The sequence below is a fragment of the Leptonotus elevatus genome, chromosome 19, assembly GCF_054856555.1.
Source record: "Leptonotus elevatus isolate MCC_2025b chromosome 19, RoL_Lele_1.0, whole genome shotgun sequence".
NCBI classification, from domain to species: domain Eukaryota; kingdom Metazoa; phylum Chordata; class Actinopteri; order Syngnathiformes; family Syngnathidae; genus Leptonotus; species Leptonotus elevatus.
In genome coordinates, this window is record NC_141257.1 from 15,926,855 (window position 1) to 15,952,568 (window position 25,714).

At 39.1% G+C, this 25,714-nt stretch overlaps 1 protein-coding gene across 1 annotated transcript in view; it reads left to right on the forward strand.

The window, feature by feature from the left end:
* thsd7aa (thrombospondin, type I, domain containing 7Aa) overlaps nt 1-21,724 on the forward strand; it is a 145,672-nt gene extending 123,948 nt beyond the window's left edge. Inside the window, exons 21-28 of the mRNA XM_086062077.1 lie at nt 565-710; nt 2,056-2,227; nt 5,331-5,504; nt 5,876-5,971; nt 6,214-6,296; nt 7,804-8,017; nt 10,696-10,783; nt 18,421-21,724. Coding sequence (XP_085918203.1) covers nt 565-710; nt 2,056-2,227; nt 5,331-5,504; nt 5,876-5,971; nt 6,214-6,296; nt 7,804-8,017; nt 10,696-10,783; nt 18,421-18,508 — 1,061 coding nt within the window. The 3' untranslated portion in view covers nt 18,509-21,724. The remainder of the gene's footprint in view (nt 1-564; nt 711-2,055; nt 2,228-5,330; nt 5,505-5,875; nt 5,972-6,213; nt 6,297-7,803; nt 8,018-10,695; nt 10,784-18,420) is intronic.
* Nucleotides 21,725-25,714: the final 3,990 nt, after the last annotated feature.

Below are 25,714 nucleotides of genomic sequence, written 5' to 3' on the forward strand. Positions count from 1 at the left end.
GTTTTACTGGATTTTGAATGATTTTGCAAGAATATTGTGTTATATTGCTATAAAACATGGAACCTACCAAAAGGAAGATTAGAATCTCTTCTTTCATCAGGGAAAAAAAAGTATATTTGTATCTGTTTCCGTTTTGCAGCAATAAGCAATATAGCTAAGTTTCATCGTTATTCACAAACCTGTTGAAAGCACTGGCAAAAAGAGCTTGTTGCATCATAGCCCTGGCTGATCTCTTATACTCTGCTGCCACCTGCTGGCCGTTTTTTTTTGTAATATCTACCATTACATTAAGCGACGTCTTCGGGTCAGAAGCTGTATCAAAGTATAAAAAAGGATACAAAACGTATAAATACGTTTTGGGGAGCGAAGGACAAAGTGTATTGAATGAGTTAATCTGACCACCGACAAACTAGATTGTTTTATTTGTGTGGAAGATTATCAGGTATGGATCAAGGGATGTACCAAATTGTGACAAAAGAAGGTTCCAGCTCAATTCTAGTGACATCTGACAATATCCTGAGGCAAAAATAATTGCCTTTTCTGACCCTCTTTTCCTGTCTTCAGGCAAGCTGTGGAGAAGGCGGACAGTCATCCAGGCTCCCCAGGGTGACGGGAGGCCATGTCCAACCCAGATGCAGCATTGGAAGCCATGTCTTGTGAAGCCCTGCTACCACTGGAGATACAGTGTGTGGTCTGAATGCAAGTCTGAGGTAAGACGGTCTCCTGCGGCCTGTAGCTTCAACAAGCACACATTTTCAACATTTTTACTGATAAACTAGAATACATCTTTTGGACAAAGTTTAGAGACATATCGCAGAATTAATTCATCAGGTGTATGATGTGTGAATCCTAACCCTAAGTAAGACGTTTTGTTGAATATTCCCATAAAAAAATTATGTTTAAAAATCGATTCGGCCGCATATTGAATCGATTCGAGAATTGTGTACTGTAATATCGTGATATTTTGCCGAATCGATTTTTTCGAACACCCCTATCATACACCATAAATATACATTTACATCTTAAATACTAAAAAAGTCAAGTTGATGTTTAGACCAAAAGTGCAAGTATTATCAGAAAATTTCACACTCTGCACATGTTTGAGGGTATCAACAAAAGAATTTGCAGTGGTGGCCCATAAGTTTTGTGATGATTTCATATTAAGCATGTTTATACTGTACAACTGCATCATGGCTATGATTCATACTAAAACCCTTAAAATGAGCTGATTTATTTGCATACATTAATATGAATGCTTTAAAGGATTACAGAAGTATTACGAATATATACACTGTACTGACATTCATGCAATGTACTAGCTCAATTTCTTTTTTATCTTTGTCGATGGCTGGAGCCACCGGTCTTCTGCTTCGCAACCAGGAAGTGGGCGTGTGCAACGGTTGCTCCGTGATCTGTTTCTTCTTCGGTACAATAAAGTAAAAAAAACAACAACAACAGTTTCTTATTACTTCAGGTCTTTCCTGTGCACTGCTGTTGATAAAGCGCCTCCATAATGGCGCAACGCTGCAACTGCTGTTAAAATACGTTGCTGCCGAGCTCAATCAACACAGCTTGAGCACTGCGGTTGTGTTGAGCGATATCAGTTGCTCAGGCTGGAGGTGGCAAACAAATTAGGTGGTCACAATGGCGTCTCAAAGGATAAACAAAGTTACGTCTGAAATTGTTTATACATGGCCAAATTTGAGTATGCTTAATAATAGCTGTTTGTAGAAAACTATTTTTAAAATAGTCAATTTCATAGCTTTACAACAATCGGTTGCAAGATGGGCTCCAGCTCACACGTGACCTTAAACAGGATAAGCAGTAGTAAATGAATGTAGTCAGGTCCTGAGATGAATAAACTCAGACCAGGTAAACCTACTCACAAAAATGAAGCAGATTAATATTCACCCAGTTTTTTATTATTTTTTATTTTTATGCATTGGACATAAATACTTTTAGTTAGTCCTACCACCATCTGTTTGACATTTTGTGTTGACTTCCTTCCGGCAAAAGTTAAACATGTACAACGATTTTTGTATTTTTTTATCCCAGAGTGCAAGATGTGGTGAAGGCTTGCGGTTCAGGAACATTTCATGCTTCGTGTCAGATGGATCTGATCTACAGGGAAGTCTGGTGGACGATGAGCTGTGTGGAGAACAAGTACCTGTGGTGGACGGAGATGCACAGATAATACGGCAGGAGTCCTGCACAGTACCTTGTCCAGGTAAAAGCGCACTAGGTGCAAAAGCGAAAGGGCATAGGTGCAATATAGGTGCAATTTAGTGACATGATCAGTTATTGCCCTGTTTTTAAATGTAACAATTCCAAACACAACACAACACACATATATATGTGTATATATATATATATATATATATATATATATGTGTGTGTGTGGGGGGGGGGGGGGTGTATACAGTGCTGCCCAAAAGTTTGTGAACCTCTTGAGCAATTTGGACTTTCCAATTGTTTCAACCTAATTTTGTTGCTCAATCTGAACCATTACATTTTATATGAAATAGCAGGTGTAGGTTTATCAATTCAATGCATTGTTCTTTTTTTTTTATGAATTGTGTAGTCAAAAATAAAAAGAGTTTTTGGTCAATTCATGTAGGTGTAAAAGTAAGTGAACCCTGAGCTGCATTGCTTAAAACCAGCAGTCAAGTAGAATCAGGTAGGACAAATTGGTAGCTAAATTAACCACTGAAAAACCACGTCACTTTAGTCTTACCCAGATGAACCCATACAGGTCAGTCATGCTGTCGGAAGATAAATATCAGGGGACCTCAGGAAGTGGGTAGTGACAGCACTTCTGTCTGGAGAAAGCTATAAAGTAATCAAAAAAATGTTTAGCTTCATCATTCCACTGTGAAGCAGATCATCTGAAACTAAAGAACACTGAAAATTACTACAATCCTGCCAAGAAGTGGACGACCTTCTAAAAATATCAGCAAGAACCACAAGAAAAATGACAATTCAGGTAAAAAGCCAACTCGAACATCACATTAAGATTTGCTGCATCTGGGACACATGTGCATGCTTCAACTATCTAAAGAAAAGTAAATCGACAAGGCTTTCATGGAAGGCTTGCTAGGTAGAAGCCTCTGCTCATAAAAAAAGAGCAAAGCTGCCGATCTCAACTTTGCCAGCGAGTACCTGGACAACACTGAAGCTTTTTGGAAGTCCCTTTTGTGGACAGATGCGTCCAAAATTGAACTGTTTGGTTACAACTAAAACAGTCTGGTGAAAAGTCAACACTGCATACCAGCAAAATAACCTTCACCCTAGAGTGAAGCATGGAGGTGAGAACGTAATTTTTTTTTTCATTCTCAGGACCTGGACAACTCCACATAATCCAGGGAATCATGAATTCAGAGGAATATTGTAAAATCCTGGAACATAACCTGAAGCCGTTCTTTGTGAAGTTACAGCCTCGTAGACGATGGATCATGCAACATGACAATAATCCAAAGCATTCCAGCAATACAACCAAGGAATGTCTGAAGAACAACAAGATTCATGTTCTAGATGTGCCCAGTCAAAATCCTGACTTAAATTATTTCAAAATACTGTGGTGGGACCTGAAGTGTATGCTAGACGCCCATCCAACCTCTCTCAACTGGCTGCATTTTGCAAGGAAGAGTGGCAAAAATTCCCCCAAAGTAGATGTGAAAGACTGATAAGTCACTAAAGAAAGTGTTGCAAAAGGAGGTGCAATGTCTGATTAAGTGAGAGGTTCACATACACATTTGCAACCATGAAATCTGAGTTTTTCTTAAATCAACAACTTTTGTTCAAGAATGAATGGCAGTATGATCATTCCTTTTGTTCAAGTCCATTATTTTCAATGTCAGCATTGTAGATTTGGGTATGAATAAACATTTAATAAGGTTATTTGAATATTTTATCCCAAAAATCTGACCATGCCTGCAGGGTTCACTAACTTTTGAGCAGCACTGCAAAGTTGGGACACTGTAAAAATTTTGAATAAAAACTATTTAAAAAATTTTTTTTTAAAGCAATTACGTGGAAGTGACACATTTTAATATTTCATTCATAATAGAACATAGAGAACAGGTCAAAAGTTTAAACTGAGAACATTTACCATTTTAAGGGAAAACTTGTTGATTTTAAATTCCATGATGTCAACAAATCTAAAAAAAAGTTGGGGCAAGGCCATTTTCACCACTGTGAGGCATACCCTCTTCTTTTTACAACAGTATGCAAACGTCTGGGGATCGAGGAGACAATTTTCTCAAGTTTAGAAATAGGAATGCTGTCCCATTCTTGTCTAACACGCGTCTCTCTAACTGTTTCCAAAACAGGTTTCCACTTTGCCACACCATTTTAAATAACCCCTGGCCCAGAGAAATGCTGCCGCTTCTTGTTCTGCTTTAGAAATGGCTTCTTCTTTGTACTGTAGAGTCTGGCAACAGCGGCTGGCACGCTGGATTGTGTTCACCCATAATGTTTTCTGGAAGTATTGCTGAGCCCTTTCTGTGATTTCCCTTACACTAAGCGTTCCTGTTTGTGGTGCAGTGCCGTTTAAGGGCCCGAAGATCATGGGCATCCAGTGTGATTTTTCGGCCTTGACCCTTACACACAGAGATTGTTCCAGATTCTCTGAATCTTTGGATGATGTTATGCACTGTAGATGATGATTACTTCAACCTTTTTGCAATTTTTCACTGGTAAACACCTTTCTGATATTTCTCCACTATCTTTCTGCGCAACATTGGAGGAATTGATGATTTTCTACCCACCTTCGCTTCTGAGAGACACTGCCACTCCTAGAAGCTCTTTTTATACTCTAATCAAGTTGCCAATTGACCTCATTAGTGGTAACTGGTCTTCCAGCTGTTTGTTTTTTTGTGCAATTGACTTTTCCAGCCTCTTATTGCTACCCGTCCCAACATTTTTTTTAGATTTGTTGGCACCATAAAATTTACAATCAACATATTTTTCCCTTAAAATGAAAATTGTTCTCAGTTTAAACTTTTGACCTGTCATCTATGTTATATTCTGAACAAATTATTGAAATGTGGCACTTCCACATAATTGCATTCAGTTTTTATTCACAATATGTATAGTGTCCCAACTTTTTGGGAATTGGGTTTATACATACCGATATATACTACATATGTACGGTATATGTGCGAAACGATTCAAGGATGGTACGATTTGAAAGCAGAACGATATGATTCGAGTTGACTCAGTGGGATTTCAGTTTGATTTGAAAGGTTACAACTCTGTTTGAGAGGATATGATGCAATTACTTACTAATAAAGTACATTTTGAAATGTTTTTTAATATTTATGCTGTTTTAGGGGAATGCTACTTGACAGACTGGACGGTTTGGAGTCCATGCCAGTTAAGCTGTGTTGATGGGGATGATCTGGGTTTTGGCTCAGTGCAAGTCCGCTCTCGAGCTGTTGTGGCTCAAGACCCTGAGAATCTGCTTCAGTGTCCAGAACAGGAGCTGGAGGCCCGGCCGTGTACAGGTCAAAACTGACATATTACTGCCAAAACTTCAATTCAATTAATTATTATTGTTAAAGGGGAAATTTTGTCCAAACTTTTCGTAACGGCAGTTCACGGCTCAAAAATCTTCTGGGTTTGGTTATGTGACATTCACAAGCATAGCACATAGGCAAAGTGATGTCATTTTCAGTTGACAGCAAGTGGCAAAATGGCCACCCCCTGAGATTGATAAAACGGGTGGATTATGCTGTGTAACAGATAATTGTGAAGAAGATTTTTGACTTGACACCCTTTAAGTAAAATAATCTGCTCAAGGCTGTATTTCCTTTCATATCATTAGATGACTGTTATTTTTTAAGACTCTTAAATAAACAGAACATTCTACCTTCAGACGGACAGTGTTTTGAATACGCCTGGCGAGCTGGACCATGGAGAGGCTCATCGCGGCACGTCTGGTGCCAGCGATCAGATGGACTGAATGTCACAGGTGACTTACATACAGTAATAAATGTTACAAGATATTGAGCCTTTTGTGTTCAAATGAATATAGGTTATTAAGGATTTACAAATCATTGTATTCTGTTTTTACTTACATTTCTCATAAATGTCCCAACTTCATTGTACTTGGGGTTTGTTTTAACATGTAGTACGTTTTAACACTGAGCATTAGTAGATAGATGTTTATATTTTCTGAAATCAAAGCCTCTGACAAAATTATGTTCATTCCAGGCGGGTGCGCAACTACAGCCAAGCCAATGGCTGACCGATCCTGTGACCCACCGTGCACCAAACAACGTTCCCTTTGTACAGAGGTGAGTTTAAAGGGATACTTGACTCATTGAGCTATTTTCAACAATAAGAAGTTAATGTTTTGTCTATAATTTATGTAATAACTAGAGGTGTGCCAAAAAAAAATCGATTCTCATTTAGTATGATTCAGAATCGATTTTAAATGTCCCAAAATTGATTTTATTTAAATTATTTTAAATTGTCTTGCCTTTGTTTGTGTGTGCCTTTATTGGGAGCGCTGTTCATGTTGTACACGATTTGGCCACTTGGGGGCAGTGTGGTTCCACATGTTCTGAAACACTGTTAAGTTTTAGCCACATTTGAGAATAGAAGGAAAAAGTCACAATCAAGTTATGCCAATAAAAGTTGCTTTTTGCAGCGTAGGAAGAGCATATGCCGGTGAGTAATGTTAAGAAGCATTTTGTATGAATAGCCGTTTTTTGAGTGATAAAAGTGCCGCGTGTGATGCGCTAGTTAGCATTCGTGAGTCAAATCGTGAGACAGTCAAAGATTCCCGCCCCTTCATTATTTTTCATGAACAATTAATTTAAATTTAAAAGCAAATTTTGCAACATGTGACCTGTACTGAGGAAACAGGTAAAAAAAACATTCATGGCTCAGTTTGCTGTTCAAACCCAGAAAACTGGTGAGCCGTGGTTGGCCGTTACATATTTCCTCAGCAGAGGTGATGTCATCTTTAGTCGACAGCAAGTGGAAAATTTTGTTTTTAAAGGTATTAATTGTACATGAAAAATAATTATCATTATCAAATTAACTCATTCACTCCCAGCCATTTTCACTGAAGCAAACCCATCGCTCCCGGCTTTTTTAATGGATTTTGACTGATTTTGCAAGGCCCACAGAATTTTGTCTTCTATTGCTATAAAAACATGGAACCCACCAAAAGAAAGATTTGAGTCTCTTCTTTCAGCAGGTAAAAAAGTATATTTATATCTGTTTCCGTTTTGCATTATTTAGCATTAGAATATAGCTAAGTTTCAGCATTATTCAGATATAGATCTTTTAACATTTTGCCAAGTCGAGTCTAAAGTTGTCAAATTCATGACTCGAGTCCAAGCCACATGACTCGAGTCCACACCTCTTTTATTCTCAAACACTGGCAAAAAGAGCTTGTTGCAACATGGCCCCGGTTGATCTCTTATACTCTGCTTCCACCTGCTGGCCGTTTTTTTAAGCATCCTCTTCAGGTCAGAGGCTGCATCAAAGCCTTCTGTATGCTCTTGCATAAAAAACAAACATAGAAATATGTTTTTGGGACCATGGCAACATTTAAAATAGAATGTTTTTATACGTTTTTGGGAGCAGATAAGGTAATTCTGGACAAAATATTAACTTTTTACTGCTGAAAATGGCTCAATGAATCAAGTATCCCTTTAAAGACATACAACAAAATTCACACTGTAAAAACAACAATAAAAAACACTCTAACTATCCAACTAACTTAAAAAGTCAGTCCAGTCAAGTAGCTGTCCATCGTTGTGTAATAACTGCACTTTCTCTTTGTGTCAGTCGGGTGTTTGTGGCTGTGAGGAGGGCTACACAGAAGTGATGACCTCTGATGGCCTGCTCGACCAGTGCACTGTTATCCCAGTGCTGGAGATTCCCACTGCCGGTGACAACAAGGCAGATGTCAAGACCATCCGGGCCTTCAATCCCACCCAGCCGGCAGTCAGCCCACCTGGCAGGGTGGGACGCACCTGGTTTCTGCAGCCATTTGGTCCAGGTAGACACCCCTCCATACATTTCACTTGAAATGTGAATGTCAATTAATGTACAATTAATTATCACTATCATAAATACAAACCCAATTGCAATAAAGTTAAACATACATGAAAACATAATATAATGATTTGCAAATTATGTTCAACCTATATTTAAGTTCACTACAAAGACAAGATATTTAATGTTCAAACTGATAAACTTTATTGTTTTTAGCAAATGATCATTAACTCATTCATTCCCAGCCATTTTGACAGAAGCAATCCCCTTCGCTCCCAGCTGTTTTACTGGATGTTGACTAAATTTCCAAGGCCCACAGAATATTGTGTTCTATTGCTATAAAACATGGAACCTACCAAAATAAAGGTTAGTCTCTTCTTTCATCAGGAAAAAAAAGTACATTTGTATCGGTTTCAGTTTTGCAGCAATTAGCATTAGCATATAGCTAAGTTTAATCATTATTCACAGACCTGTTGAAAACAATTGGGAAAAGAGCTTGTTGTAACATGGCCCTGGTTGATCTCTTATACTCTGCTGTAACCTGCTGGCCGTTTTTGTAATAACTACCATTGCTTTGAGCGACATATTCAGGTCAGAGGCTGCATCAAAGTATGTTCCAGCATAATAAAAAAAAAGTATAAATATGTTTTTGGAACCATGGCAATATTTAAAATGGAACGTTTTTATACGTTTTTGGGAGCAAAAAAAATGAGGGTCATGTTTACCACTGTGTTACATCACCTTTTCTTTTAACAACATTCAATACATGTTTTACAACTGAGGACACTAATAGTTGAAGCTTTGTAAGTTGGAATTGTTTCCCATTCTTGTTTAATGTACAGTTTCACCTTTTCAACACTCTGGGGTCTTGGTTGTTGTATTTTAGGCATCACAATGTGGCACACATTTTCAATGAGAGACAGGTCTGGACTGCAGGCAGGCCAGTCTAGTACTCGCACTCTTTTACTACAAAGCCACAATGTTAAAACATGGAGAATGTGTGTTGTCATTGTACTGCTGTAACAAGTAGGGGCGTCCATGGAAAAAAAACAAAGAACGTTGCTTGGATGGCAGCATATGTTTCTCCAAAACCTGTATGTACCTTTCAGCATCAATGGTGCCTTCACAGATAAGAAAGTTATGTTTCATTGTTTACAGATCCTGCCTTTTGAACTTTGTGTCCATAACAGTCCGGATGGTTCGTTTCCTCCTTGGCCCGGAGGAAATGACATCCACAATTTCCAAAAACAATTTGAAATGTGGACTCATCAGACCACAAAACACTTTTCTACTTTAAAGAATGTTGATAAATGGCTTTTGCTTTGCATAGTAGAGTTTTAAGTTGCACTTAGGGATGTAGCGCCAAACTGTAATTTTATATTGTATATCGGTTTTCTGAAGTGTTCCTGAGCTAATGTGGTGATAACCTTTACACACTGATGTCAGTCTTTGATGCAGTGCCACTTGACACTTGAGGGATCGAAGGCCACTGGCATTCAATGCTGGTTTTCGGCCTTGCCGCTTACATGCAGTGATTTATCTTGATTTTCCGTAGATGTGTAAATTCCTAAATTCCTTGCAGTTGTACATTGAAGAACATTGTCCTTAAGCTTTTCGACTATTTTCTCATGCACTTCTTCACAAAGAGCTGAACCTCCCTCCATCTTTGCTTGTGTATGACTGAGCAATTCAGGGAAGCTCTTTTTATACCCAATCATGGCATCCAACCATTAGCCTGTTCTACTGTGGGATGTTCCAAACAGGTGTTTGATAAGCAGTTTCTCAGTCTTTTTTACCAACTATCCCGGGTTTGTCTGCAACATGTTGCAGCCATAAAAGTCTAAGTTAACTAATTCAAACTCCACAACAGTCCTGCACTCCCCAAAATGTATTAGTATGTTTTTTTTAAATGTTTTTTTTAATGTTTTTTTTTAATGTTTTTTTTTAATGTTTTTTTTTAATGTTTTTTTTTTATTATTATTTTTATGTTTTTTTTATGCTACAGTACAGCTTCTGACATGAAAACATCGCTTAAAGCAAAGGTAGTTATTACAAAAAACGGCCAGCAGGTGGCAGCACAGTATAAGATATCAGCCAGGGCCATGTTGCAAGCTCCTTTTTCCAGTGTTTTCAACAGGTTTGTGAATATTGATGAAACTTAGCTATATTCTAATGCTAATTGCCGCAAAACAGAAACAGATACAAATATACCTTTTTTTTCCTGGCGAAAGAAGAGATTAATCTTTCTTTTGCTATGTTCCATGTTTTTTAGCAATAGAATAGAATATTCTGTGGATCTTGCAAAATCAGTCAAAATCCAGTAAAACAGCCTGGAGCGAAGAAGGCTGCTTCAGTGAAAATGGCTCTGAGTGAATGAATTAATAATTGTTTGCTAAAAACAATCAGTTTATCAGTTTCAACATTAAATATCTTGTCTTTGTAGAGTATTCAATTAAATATAGGTTGAACATGATTTGCAAATCATTGTATTATCTTTTCATTTATGTTTAACACAACGTTCCAACTTCTTTGGAATTGGATTTGGTAAACTGCAAACTACCGTCACCACACTTAGCACAGCAGACATGATCTCATGAACCATTGTAGAGAGCTCTACTGCACCCATGTGATCAAAGACATAGTATCAGGCAGCATATTCTCACTCACAATGTTTCTTTTCAGATGGAAAGCTCAAGACCTGGGTGTATGGAGTAGCAGCAGGAGTGTTTGTTCTTCTCGTCTTTATAATGTCAATGACTTACTTAGCATGGTAATGTACCAACACTTGTATGATAATGTTGTGCACCTTAAGTTACATTTTCATTTACATTAACATCATCACCAGTGATTTAATGGAGATCAGAAAAATATGCAGTGAACAGAGAATGCTTACATTAGGGCTGAAAAAGAGTCAGAGGTGCCAAATCCAGGTCCAGAAAGTAAAACTCCTGCCACAGTTTGGCTTTAGCCTCAGGCGCTAGTTAGCTAGCTCCCGTGGTGCTCGTTTACCGAGAAGGGTTTAGCTGCAGACCACGGGCGAGTGGAGCTCTACCAGAAACACGTGACCTTCAATTCCGTCTTACTTTTTTACAAAGCCTAAACGTAACTATAAAACTAAATATAACCATAATCTTAACTCAAACTAATGTTAAGTAGTATTATTTGTATTTTTGAGTATATTTTGCTGTTTTAACAAAGACGACTGTTGGCGCTTTCGTCACCACTGGAAACACGTGACCCCATTGCAATACATCGTGTCTTATACGCTTCACGTTGTTTTGTCTGAACAACTTTGTAGATCGGTGGCATTAACAGACACAGCGTCTTTCCATTTGAAAATCCCACTCTTGCAAATTCAAGCATTCCTGCCAGTTTTTTTTTTCACTTGTCAGAGGCCCGTTTCTACGACGGCGTTTAAGGGCCACGTATAAATATATTTTTTTATTCAGAGAAAAAAAACTCAAATTTGCCACTTTATAAAGTCGCAAATTTACGAGTGTATAAAGTGGCAAATTTGCCACTTTATATAGTGGCAGATTTGCAAGAAAAATTATTTAAAAACCTTACAAGAAATACTTGTAGCATACTACTTGACTGCTTGTGCCAATCGTTTTCGGTCTGGTATATAAGGAGATAGTAATTGCTTTAGCATAGATTAACCATATCATGTTAAGCATTCGCTCTTTGAACCGTTGTGTACGGCCACTGGCCAGCGACAAAAACGCCTCGCTTTGTGAAGGTCCACATCCGGACGTTCAAGCATTTAAGTTAATTTGTTAAAATGTATATTTACTTGTACATTTATGTTTCCAGAATTATTATTTACACATTCATACATTTTGGTATTTTTTTGTACAAGTATCTAAATTGATGTGTCGAATCTGCTGCTCTCCGTCATTCACTTGCATTTATCTATGGTATTCTAGCATCTGATTGGTGTTAGTCAGCTGATAGTGGATCAGGAAGTGTTGTCGCTCTGGCTGCGGTGAATGACGAGTAAAGTTTTAATTTAAGAAAGAATCAGTCTCCATCCTGCCTTTTCATTTTATAAACAGTGTCCCATTAACCACCAACGAATCCTCACATGATTAGACTATAGTTACGCTACGTGTATTTCTCGTAAGTTTCTGAGTTTTTTTGTCGCAAATCTGCCACTATATAAAGTGGCAAATTTACCACATAATAAACTCACAAATTTGTAAAATAGCTGATGAGCCACACAATGAAGCTATGGGAAAGAGTAGTTTAAGCTAGACTGAGGGTAGAGGTGAACATTTGTGAGCAGCGGTATGGTTTCACGCCAAAAAAAAGAGTACCACAGATGCAGTATTTGCTTTGAATATGTTGATAGAGAAGTACAGAGAAGGTGAGAAAGAGCTGCATATAGTGTCTTTGTAGATCTGGAGAAAGCTTATGACAAGGTGCTCAGAGAGGAACTGTGGTTTTGTATGAGGAAGTCTGGAGTGGCAGAGAAGTATGTTCAAGTGGTGCAGGACATGTATGAGGACTGTAGGACAGTGGTGAGGTGTGCTGTAGGTGTGACGGAGGAAGGTGGAGGAGTTTAAGTATTTAGGGTCAACAGTCCAGAGCAATGGAGAGTGTGGAAAAGAAGTGAAGAAGTGCAGGCAGGCTGGAACGGTTGGAGAAAAGTGTCAGGTGTGATGTGTGATAGAAGAGTTTCAGCTAAAATGAAAGTAAAGGTTTATAAAACTGTGGTGAGACCAGCAATGTTGGTTGGTCTGGAGACAGTGCCACTGAGGAAAAGATGGGAGGAAGAGCTGGAGGTGGCAGAGATGAAGATGCTGAGGTTCTCTTTGGGAGTGACCAGGATGGATAGAATCAGGAATGAGTACATCAGAGGGACAGCACATTTTAGAGGCTTTGGAGATAAAGTCAGAGAGGCCAGACTGAGATGGTTTGGACATGTCTAGAGGAGATAGTGAGTATGTTGAGTTTCCAAATGCCAGGAAGGAGGTTTAGAGGAAGACCAAAGAGGAGGTTTATGGATGTAGTTAGAGGACATGAAGGTAGTTGGTGTGAGAGCAGAGGATGCAGAGGATAGGGTTAGATGGAGGCAACTGATTCGCTGTGGCGACCCCTGAAGGGAAACGCCGAAAGGAAAAGAAGATAAACTTTCAAGGTCCATAGAAAATTTACTCATGAAAAAAACTCGTGAAGTGGCAAATATGCAATTTAATAAAGTGGCAAATTTGCGAGTTTTTTTCTCGGAATATTGACCCCGCCCTCTAAAAAAATCTGTTTATACGTGGCCCTAATACGCCGCCGTACGTTTCCGGATTATTATTTTAAAATACACTTTTTTTCTCAGAAACCTATTTACGCCAGTGGAAAAAACTGTGGATTCACAAACCATGAAATTATCGCATATAGTTCTATAAAACCACAAATCGTATCATTATAGAATACATCTTGTCAAGTACATTTATACAATATCTTCAGAAAATCCACTTTTAGCTTTTCGCTGAATGCAATATGGTCTTCATGTAAACTGTTTCAGGCTTTGCTTGGCGATGGATGGCTTGCACATGCCGCATGGAGGTTTGATAGAAAAGGTCTTCAACTAAAAAAATTAAATAATCAAATGTGCTTCTGACATGTTTTTTCACTGGCGGAAATGGTCTTCTGACGTTGGGGGAAAAAAGTCCCACTGGCGAAACCAACTCTTTTTTTCTTCTTTTTTTTTACTGGCGGGAATGGGCTTCCATAATAACGAAACCCAGAAAACAGCTGAACCATGATTGGTTGTTACCTGGTACTATGGTATTATTTTTAGTCAGTAGCAAGTGGCAAAATGGCTAACCCTGTGACTGATTAAGAAATAGGGTGGATTTTTCTGATTAATTCATATTCCAGAAACACAATATTATCAGAATTGCCATTTTTTGACAGGTGGAGTAAATTGTAAGCATTATTGTCGACAGGTTGATCTCCATTACATCACTGTCCATATTTAATTTACTTAGTTGTTTCATTTTTATGTTATTCTTGTTTCCATGATCATTTCATCTTTCGTTGTATGTTTTTTTTTCTTTCTCCACCTTCACCTTTCACATTCTGTTTAGTCGTTATGGTTTTTGCCTTTACCATGAGCCAAACTTCAAGTCCCCTGCAGATGGGGTGTACTGGATGGACCCAAACAGCTACACAGTGCCTTACATCTGCCCTGCCTGCCAGAACCTAGAACAGCAAGAGCTTTGCCAACTCCAGAAGCAGCAGCAGCAATATGCAATTCAACATCCTCCTCAACCATCACAACAACCACAGCTGCATTCACTACAACGCTCCACACCTCACTTTGAAACCCTAATCAATTAATGAGGGCCAACTCTTGTTACTGGCTGACTCTCAATCGTGCCCTCATTCCCTGTGATGCATCTTTATTCATTTCACTTTCATCACTTCCTGGAGGTGAGCTTCCAGCATCAACAACATTTTGACTATTTGTAGAAGTCACAAGTTGCAGACTTAACATAATAACCAGCGTATTCAATCTAGAATGGAAAGAGCATGACCTTATATTGGATTTATTTCTAATAAAACGTTACTGTAATTTTCGGTATGGAGGTGGACTCTAATGCAGGGAAGGAGAACATGTTCAAAAATATAAAATTTTAAAATATTTTTATAAATAATAAACAATGCATATATTTGTGGGGACTGGGGTCAAGTATATTAAGTAAGTGTATTTTATAGTTTAAAAAATGTGCAAATTTTCACAAGTTAAAAATTTGTCTTAATATGAAATATTAAATATGAGATATCATCCCACGTCCTAGAAATGCAATTATGACATTTAGTGGCAGAAAAATGACCTCAACACAAATCAGTATCACACTCGTTTTTTGTACATCTTTTTAATTTTAACTCAATTTTATGAATGATTATGAAATTACTGTATCAATGACTAAAAAATGCAACCGTATTTCTATTAGTTTAAAATTTCTTCCCACTTTTATGTTAAAGAATACGAAAAATTTGAAAAAAAATATTGTACATTTTATTGTAAATTTAGATAAAAATTGAGATATAAAATGTGTGATCAAATAGCAATTAATCGCAAGTCAACTATTGAAGTCATGCGATTAATTACGATTAGGTAAACATTTCTTCCCACTTTTATGTTGAGTATCTTCTTCTTTTCCCTTCAAGGATCCCCACAGCGAATCAGTTGCCTCCATCTAACCATGTCCTCTGCATACTCTGCTCTCACACCAACTACCTTCATGTCCTCTTTAACTACATCCATAAACCTCCTCTTTGGTCTTCCTCAAAACCTCCTTCCTGGCATTTGGAAACTTACTCACTATCTCCTTTGGACATGTCCAAACCATCTCAGTCTGGCCCTTTATGTTGAGTATGAAAAATTATTTTAAAAAAATATTGTACATTTTATTGTAATTTTAGATATAAATTGCGATATAAAATGTTAATTTGCGATTAATCGTGAGTTAATTATTGAAGTAATGCGATTAATCATGTTTAAAAAAAATTATTAATATTAATTTAATAAAAATAAAAACAAAATGTATTTATTTTCCAAAAGAACCAAAACAAGGTACTCAAATGATCAAAATCATAGAATGAACAAGAACCCCCAAACAAACTACACTAGGAAAAGGAAATCACTCGACTAGACTTAGGGATGTTACAATCGAGCCTTCCTGCTCAAATCCAAATCGACCAAATGAATCGGAGCCATGTCAGTGTTACAACAACTGCTTCGGACATGCCGAAAATCACCTGAACACTGCAAACGAGGCCTTGAACGTCACAGACGCGTCAGCCTCAAACGTCACAGACGCGTCAGCCTCAAACGTCACAGACGCGTCAGCCTCAAACGTCACAGACGCGTCAGCCTCAAACGTCACAGACGCGTCAGCCTCAAACGTCACAGACGCGTCAGCCTCAAACGTCACAGACGCGTCAGCCTCAAACGTCACAGACGCGTCAGCCTCAAACGTCACAGACGCGTCAGCCTCAAACGTCACAGACGCGTCAGCCTCAAACGTCACAGACGCGTCAGCCTCAAACGTCACAGACGCGTCAGCCTCTAACGTCACAGACGCATCAGCGTCTCACGCTGTTTCACGCCAAATTCAAACTCAAGTGTTTGACAAACCAAGTCCCCAATTTCTGTATACAAAATAGGAAAAGTTATAGGAAATATTATGGCTTAAATATTTTTTCCATCTCATGATTATGGAAATCCATACCTATACAATAAACAATATCCCTGTTCACACAAGCACTACTCTTACGAAATGAGTACCTATGATACAGATTTAGTAGTCACCAACATATAGGACAATCCATCCTCCATTTTCCTTATCGCTTATCCTCAAGAGGGTCGCAGGGATCCACTTACAATACTGTATTATTGTCATGTATTGAAAATACTGTTTTAAGCACAGACAAAAACAACAGAGGTGGCAAATCCAGGTCCAGAAAGTAAAAACCCTGCCACAGTTTAGCTAGCTAGCTCCCTAGCACCTGGTGCTAAAGCTAAACTGCGGCAGGGTTTTTACTTTCTGGACCTGGATTTGCCGCCTCTGGAAAAACAATGACATTGACAATGTCGGTCCTCGAGAGCCCCTATCCAGCCTGTTTTCCATGTTTCCCTCTTGCAGCACAGCTGAATCTAATGATCAGCTAATCAGCAAGCTTTGCAGAAGCCTGATAATGATTCTGATCATGAATCAGGTGTGTTAGTGGAGAGAAACATGGAAAACAGGCTGGAAAGGGGCTCTCGAGGACCGAACTTAAGCACCCCCTGTTCTAGTTAGTGGTAGTGTCAGCCCTCAGACTGGGAGGTTATGGGTTCAACCCCTGGCTGGGTCATGTTAAAGACAGTTCAAAATGGGACCTGTTACCGCATCATTGTAGGGCAATTATCTCAAAAGTGCTTCATTGTTTTGGAAAGCCTCGGATTCTCTATCCCTAACTAGACTTACGGCAACGTGGCAAAGACAATGAACCAATAAGACCTGAACCAAAGCAGGCAATTAAATACAAACAAACTGATGAGACGAGAGACACCCGAGGGAGCTGATTGGATGACATGAGCGAGCAGGTTGATGAGCACAGGTGGACACAGTAAGACTTGACGAGACAGGCATTGACAAAAGGAACACAAGGAAACATGACAACAAAAAGCTAACTAAAATCAAATCAACAAAACACTATTAAAACTAATATTAATACTAAATGAAGATCACGTCACATGTCAGATGACTGCATACTCTGCAATTTCTAAAATAAAATAAAAAAGTAAAATATTGCCTCCATTATCTTACAAAGCTATCATCGAGGTGCTGTTTAATAACTGATATTGGAAATTAAATTTTTGTGTATTTATCAAATTACTGTATTTCAAAACTAAATACACTAGAGTGAAACAGACATTCTCACAGAAGGTGACTGAAATGTTTCTGTAAATGTACTGGGCAGACAAAATCTGAAAATTTGTGAAAAACGTCTTTTCAGCATTGGTCCATCCAAGGTCGCAAAGACGTTTGCCATCAGTTTTAATAGTCGCTAACAATTTTTCTTGTTGCCCAAAAAGTTTGAACTTGTTCAAAACTACCTTGCAACAAGAAAAACACTACCACCCATAGTTGTGCCGCACTGGCACAGTGGTGCTATTACAATATTTATAAGATAACTAGACTAAGTGCAATTTCTGCAGTAATTGCGTGGAAATGCTGAAAGCTATGCTATTAGCTGAATGCTAAACTGAATGCTTATGAAGTAAATTGAAAGATAAATGATGTGAAAATTACAAAGTTTTAACTGTAGTTCAAAGATAAATGAATAAAAAGAAGTATTATGTGGGAGTTGTTTCATGGCAAAAAAAGTGAAGAGAATAAAATGCTATAATTATAAGTAAGAATATATAATCCCAATAACAAATGGCTTCCAGCATTCCCACATTAATGATACTAATTTGCTCAATTTGATTTCTACAATAATTCAGAGGGATTATCCCATGCTATTGTCATAGTTATGAATGAAATATGACATCCACCACTCGTGTCCATAGAGCTCAGAATCTGTCTGCCTGTGCCTCGATCAAATCCACCAAAATCGCATCACACCACCTGCGCCACAACTTAGACCAACTATTAGCTAGTCTAACATCCAGTCTACTTTTTCAAGAAATTTTGACTTTGTTCAAAACTTCTTTGTAGCAAGAAAAACACTTTGTGACTTTCTTTGTGACCGTTAGCGACCTTCAACGAACCCTGATGAAAAATCAACATTTGATACCAACGCAAACACTCACAAACCTTTACCGATCAGTGGGATAACGGGCATGATTTTAGAGCTGTTCACAGCTCATTGAGCATAATGACCAACAATGTTTGCTTTTTCTTTCTTGTCTTGCAGCAAGAAGCCAAAGAAACCACAGCGACGACAGATGAACAACAGACTGAAGCCGCTGACGCTGGCCTATGATGGAGACGCCGACATGTAGGAGTCTTTCTGTTGACCATGCTGATCTATAGACACTTGCCCCTGCATGGAAAGCTTTGAAAGAAAAAAATATCACAAATTTAAAACCGAGCTCCTGAGCAGCTCTCTCTCTCTTCCTTGGTGTTCTTCTGGTTTTATTTCACAAAGGCCTTTATGACTTTATTTAACTTCCTATGTCTGGAAGTTTGCCTTCCTGTGGTGTATTTTAATGAAAGCCAAACTGTGGCAGGTTTTTGCTTTCTGGACCTGGATTGAAATCCAGGTCCAGAAAGTAAAAACACTTTCTCGAAAGTAAAAACTCTGCCACAGTTTGGCTTAAGCACCAGGTGCTAGCTAGCGAGCTCCCTAGCTAGCTCCCTTTGCGCTCATTTACCTGTTAGGGAGCTAGTTAGCTAGCACAAGGGGTTAAAGCCAAACTGTGGCAGGGTTTTTACTTTCTGAACCTGAATTTGCCACCTCTGCCCACAGACAGATTTTTCTTCAGATGTACTTGTGTTCATTTGGTTACAGCTGAGTGTAATGGGCCAAGAAGAGACATTTCGTATTATGAACTTTACAGCAACTATCTCTTCTGCCTACCTGCCTCTCCTTTTGTTTTTTCAGGCATAATTTTTGCACTATATTAGTGCAGCAAGTTCTACTCATGTCTAGCTTACACATAGGAAATGGCCTCTCTCAAGACAAGCTGGTGCGTGTTGTACTAAATTTTGGGCGAAGTCCTCACAATGTTTTTTGACTACATATGATGGTATACTGTAAATATTGTTTTCTCTCTGAACATACCTTTCTAACATGTACAGCTAACCTTCCCAAGCTCTGTGTGTTAAGTGGATCTCAAATGGTTTGGACTTGTGGTTTATGTTATAGAATACTGATACATTTAAGTGTCTCATTCAAGCCACAGGGTATCGACACATCATTTCTGCTATGAAATGGAATGTTAAAAGAGGGACCGAAAAGTTATTATGCAAGATATATCCACTATGGAGGGAAGAAACTGAAGGAAATAAAAAGACTAGGGCCTTAGTAATAGGGGTGGGAATCTGACTGTCTTCCAATTCCAATTTTTGGGTCTGCAATTAGATTTAGAATCAGTTTTCGATTCAGAATGATTTTTGATTCAAAATGATTTGATTGACAATAATTTCTGCTTCAATTTATAGATGTGCAAAGAATCCTCATGATCTCTCCAGTCTGACTTGCTAATGCTAATTAGCACGCTACTCATGGCACTTGTATCACTCAAAAGAACGGCTATTCATACAAAACGCTTCAGGAATGTATACAGAGAAGCATCTTAACATTATTCACCGGCATATGCTCTTCCTAAGCTGCAAAAAAACAACTTTTATTAGAATAACCTAATTGTAACTTTTTCCTTTGACTCTCTAATGTGGCTACAGCTTAATAGTGTATCAAAACGCGCAGAACCACACTGCCCCTAAGTGGCCAAATCGTGTACAACACAAACAGCGCTCCCAATATAAGCATACACAAACAATGGCAAGACAGTATAATATAATTTAAATAAAATTGATTGTGGGACATTTAAAATCAATTCTGAAATCGTATGAGAATCGAGATTTTTGGCACACCCCTACTTAATATGAATCTTAATTGCACAATAGACAGTTATTTGTGGGAATGCTGAATTTTATTCGCCACACTTTTTTGCCGTGCGATAACTCCCACATATTACTTTCAACTACAATGAATAATTTGTAATTTTAACATAATTTAGCTTTCATTTTCTTTCATTAGCATTCAGCTATTAGCATTTAGCTTTCAGCATTCCCACACAATTTCTCCAGAAATTGCACTTACTCTCGTATTTCTTGTCATGTCCCCATGTGGCATGGCTGACTGGTAGAGCAGTTGTCTTGCAACTCTGAGGTTGTGGGTTCAATCCCAGGCTATTGTGACCATGTTGAAGTATCCTTGAGCAAGGTACTGAACATCCAGTTGCTACTGATGCTGTATCATCAGTAGTCAAAATGTGAAGCGCTTTGAGGGCCTTGTAAGGTGGTGGAGCACTATATAAATGAAGTACCATTTACCATGCATCTTTTCGTCGGATGCGTCAGTTTATTCTGGTTTGGTCTGTCTACCGATTTCAATATTTTCCCCTATGAATTTAACAAGGTTTTGCGAAACATTTGACTTGTTTTCCAAGATTACAGTCCTGCAATGCCTTGTTTTAGTATCAGCATCATTTTACTACTATTTTGGACGCTTGAGCATAAATATGAGTAAATGTTCCCACAAGGCTTTTTATTTTATGAGAATAAGTCTTCAGTAATGTTTGGAACATTTAAATGAGTTCTGGAGGTTCCACTCTTCACACCTTCATGTTACAGTACACATCTGAAAAGATGAATTCATAAATAAATGTATCTACAGTATGTATCCTTGTTTTAAACCATTTTATTGTTTGATACTGTACCAAAATAGGTGAGCGCCAAGATGCAGTTGCACTGGTACTGCAGTTCATAGGACATCAGTCACTGAAGTAGATGCCACGGACTTCCAGGTTCCACACAACGTTGTTTCCGGCCACTGATTGTCGCGTTCCAACACTCGCACCCCCACCCCTGCGCCCCCAAACCGCGCTCTCCCGCTCATCGGCGGGAGGGCGTCTCGGCTATCTGAAATGCTTCAGACACTGAGACAGACACTACACATTTGCAGCCTCGCACCCGTCGACGGGAACGCGCAACCGAGGGGCACAAAGGCGGAAGCGCAAGTACTGGAACGCGGCCCACACGTCGCAAACCGGAAACTAAAACAAAGTTGATGGGTGAAAACCCAGAATTCTGAAGTCCCGCTTCCTCCGTGGCATATAATCCATCCTCAATCATTGACATTCATTTATGAGAGTATATTAAATGTATGCATTTGTAATTATCAATGCCGAGACATTTAATTGCCTGACTGTCCAATATTATTTGAAGCATTTTGCCAGTAAGTTAATGGAATGTTTAATTTATATTACGTTTAATATGAGTTGTAAATAATGGGAAGAATACTTTTTAAATTATTCATGTACTTTATTTTTCTTTTACTTTTGTACTAAAAAGATGAAAAAAGAAAGAAAAGCTGAGTGAATGTGGGCATACTATTGATAACATGAAAAACGAAGTTGCAGATGAACTCTGTCCTTTTCCTACTGTTTGTATGTATTTGACTAATACCTGATAATAAAAAAAGAGAAATATGATTATTATCTTGATTACTTCATTTAATTCACATGATGCTAACCGGTAAACATAATGGTGAAATGAGACTTAAAATGAGCCACAACAGGAGATGTTGCTGAAGAGAACATAAGAACGGAATCATTGCTAACAGCAGCAAGAGTAGTGGCTCATCAAAAGGAGTGCCAGGGCACACCTCCCTTCCAGCCGAATACAACTGAAAGGAACAAAAATTAAATAATGGAATAAAATATAATGAGCTACATAAAACATTAATCCAATACATGAAAAACTTAGAGTGACCATATGTTGATTTACAAGAAAGTATGGGTAGAGAATAAAACAAAAAACTTAACTCTCTTTTGAAGTGTTACTTGACAAATGAATAAATAATGTCATAATGTCCTAAGCCAGAAATCTTATGCTCCCACAATGACTAACATTTCCGGTTAGGAAGCACAGAGCGCTACCAGTAAGCTAAAATCCTGGGCCACGGGCACAGCTCAGAAACGTATTTGAAAGTTCAGTAAGTGAGGTATGTAAAAAGCTGACCTGCTTGTTGATGTTGTACTTGGTGGAGGAGGAAAGTGTTTCATTGGCAAAATGCCACAGGACCTGCTCAAGGTTGGATGCAGCCTGGCAAGTCAGATGCATGTTCATCCCTGGAACCATATTGTAGTTCATCACTGGTACTGCATCAAGAAATACACAGCGACTTCTGAAATGATTTGAATGTAGCCAGACAATATACGATACGATACGATATACTTTTATTTTCCCCGTGGGGAACTTTTTCCTGGACTCCGTCCAGCTGCAGTTACAGTAAAGAAAAAACAACAGAATAGAGAGAGATCAAATTAAAGTTGTGGAGCCATATCTCCGTGAACACCATGACGCAGGCGTCCCGGTGCTCGCGGCAGGCCGAGGTGAGGCTCCTCAGCTCATCCAGCTTGCTCTCCAAGGACCTCACGTTGCCGAGCAGCAAGGACGGCAGCGCTGGTCTGCATCCTCTCCTCCGGAGTCTTTGGCGTGCTCCACCTCGTTGTCCTCTCCTCCGGCGGCGTTTCCCCGGGTCTGCTCGCTGAATCTCCTCCGGCAGGTCGGGGGGTGGCGTGTCGCCTGTTGAGCCGAGGGCCCAGAGCGCGTCTCTGATGTCGGACAACAAAGCCATGTCGTTCCTTTGTTCCCCTGTCCACACACGCCACGAGCCGTTGGTAGATTAGGCTCCGTTCGGAGCCCCGACGTGTGCTGTAACTCGCGGTAGGAGTCGCAGACAGATCGAGCAAGTGGCTCATAATTTAAAAAAGTCAAAAATTAAAAGCTAAATAAGGAAAAGGTTAGAAGAACTGCAGCTTTCCACGGAGCCCGTGTCGCAGACGTGCTGCGCCAACGTGACCGGAAGCGGATACAATATATCAGTACTCAAGTCATATATTATTTTTCCTCTGTGAAGAATGACAAATATTAATGTCGTACTGATGAGCTGAGAGGAGTTGAGACGTTGCAATTAACAGTACATGTCTTGTACAATGACGTGCGGCAGTTAGGCACTGCCTGCCCCAGGCTGAAATGAAAGTTGAAACCGTTTGGCCTTTTCTATTTATTTTAATTATTTATTTAATTTCAGAAAGCCTACACTACCTATAGGTTTAAAAGTGACAACATTTGGTGATTTTCATACCGCAATAAAAAATGACTCATTACTTCGTCTTGCCTGCAGGCAAAAATGCTGCAAAAATGATACTCCTGAAAGCACACCGCTACTGTGCTTTTCCCAGTCCTAGCCGCGTAGCGATGTGTGTTCGCACATGCATAGTCAGTTTCCAAGTAGAAATGTCCTTTACGCAAATAGGCAGATCGCTACGCAGCCTTTTTACGTCGCTGTATTATTCCTATGCGAATGTACGTTCGCAAAGTGCATTCGTGAATTCAAAACACACTTAGTGCACAGCGGTAAGATGACGCCACTCTGGAATATATAAAACTATTTTCACGCCTTTCTTTTGAGGGAAAACGGCATCTTTTGAAGGATGGGAGATCAACACCTTAGCTACCGGATCTTCAGCAAAGTAAGGGACAAAGAATTATTCGTACTTTTCACAAAGAATGGTGCAAAAGGAAAGATTGGGTTTGTGGATGTGCTTCAATTAACTGGCTGTTTCACTTTACATGGTGTTTGGCATTGTTATTTATTTTGCTAGCTTGATTTTGTGAGCAATTAGGCTGTTTTACAGGGAGATATTCACTTTATCACATTATTTCCGGGGCGTCTGGGCAGATTTGAAATTGTCTGTTTTTCGTTGTGCGACAAATGGGAGGCAGAGTGCACTGCAACCTTTACTTTCTTAAGAATTTAACTATCAGGTGACAATGGTTTTAAAAAAAATTTTTTACTGCAATAAAATGATTGCAACTCAAAGACTTACCAGTGCCAATGAACATGACATCATATCTTTGTCCATCCAGCGCAGTAACACGGTCCACTAGTATCTGGCTCAGAAAGGTTCCCTCCTTGACCAGCAGAGGCCTACCTGTTTGAGGCCTAATAGGTACATTTAGCAGCACAACTTTCTCCTCGTTCCAACCGTCACAGTATTCCTTGCCCTGAAACAGAATTATTTTAGGTTTGATTAGAATCTCAATGCACTTCTATGAGATGAAATTGCAGCACTATAAAGAACAAAGACTAAGGAACGGGGAAGGGGTTGTCTGAGAAAAATTATTAAAACTGCTGGCGAACGTATGGTGAACGTTTGCAACTTTGAACGAACCTTGATGAGAAATCAACATTCGCTACCTTTTCCAACATTCACCCCCTCAGTGGGATACAGGCTGTAGTCCTATCTCTCTGTAGACTAACTTTTGGCAGAAAAATGCAGGAAGAGACACAAAGGTGGAGTTTACCAACTTTGCGAATCATGGAAAGATCAGAAGTGGCCCAAGCCAAGCGAACACACGTCCTTTAGTTTAGAAATTAAGCTGGAAAGCCACTCCACTATCATGGCTCCACTATAAGTGTAAAGGTTTCCATAGTTAATTTGTTTTGTAATACATATACATTATTTACAGCAAGTTGTGAATCATAGTTTGACTAAAAACTAGGTTTTAATGGCTTATTCAGAGTGTTTCCGAGCTTACCGAAGTTTGAGGCTTCTTGGGTGTAGTTGCTTTACTCACCGCTAGGACTACTGGAATTGTCGTTTTAGTAGACACGCTACACCAAACACATACTGCACATAGTGCACAGTCCACTATTTCTTGTCCACTATTTACACAATCGCTCAACTGCGACCAAAATTTTGGAATCCGAGGAGGACGAGGATTTAGACACACAAGAGACAGCGTTGTCCAACCCTACATGTTTGAACCGTTCAGGGCGTTGGAGTCTGTGAATGATGATGAAGAGGTGGAAAGTGCCATGGAACAAGACACAATAAGAGCAGCACGGATCGGAAATAAAGACTATCATTAAAGATGCACTGATGTCCAACAGATTTGGTATGAACTTTGCGAGATTTCGGATCATTCCCATAAATCTCTGAAGTTCCTGTTTGCTCTGTGGCGCTCGGATCTGTGTCACCGCTCTCACTGACTACGTTTGCATGTGGACAATAACCCTTTTAAAACCCAAATATTGCCAATATTTGGATTTTGAAAGGCCATGTAAACACGCTCAATAACCCGAATATGGTCTTGTGGTTTTTAAAACCCAAATAAGAACCCTGGGTTACCCCTTTCATAACCCGAATTTTTGTGCATATAAACGCTTTCGGAATACCTCGATCGATCAGGGCGTTTTTCGCTATGTGCATGCTCGCTATTTTCTTCTTTGTCTTCTTTTCTTCTTCGCTTATTTGATTGGCAAGAAATCTTGGTCTATGTAGTCACGACTTGTATGCGCAGCTCCGTCCTACTCGCTAAAGGAGCCTCCCTTTAATACAGTGATTTCTCCGTGGCGTTTTCACATGATTTAAAAAAAAATACATCTTCTTTTTTTCTGAGAGCTCAGTATT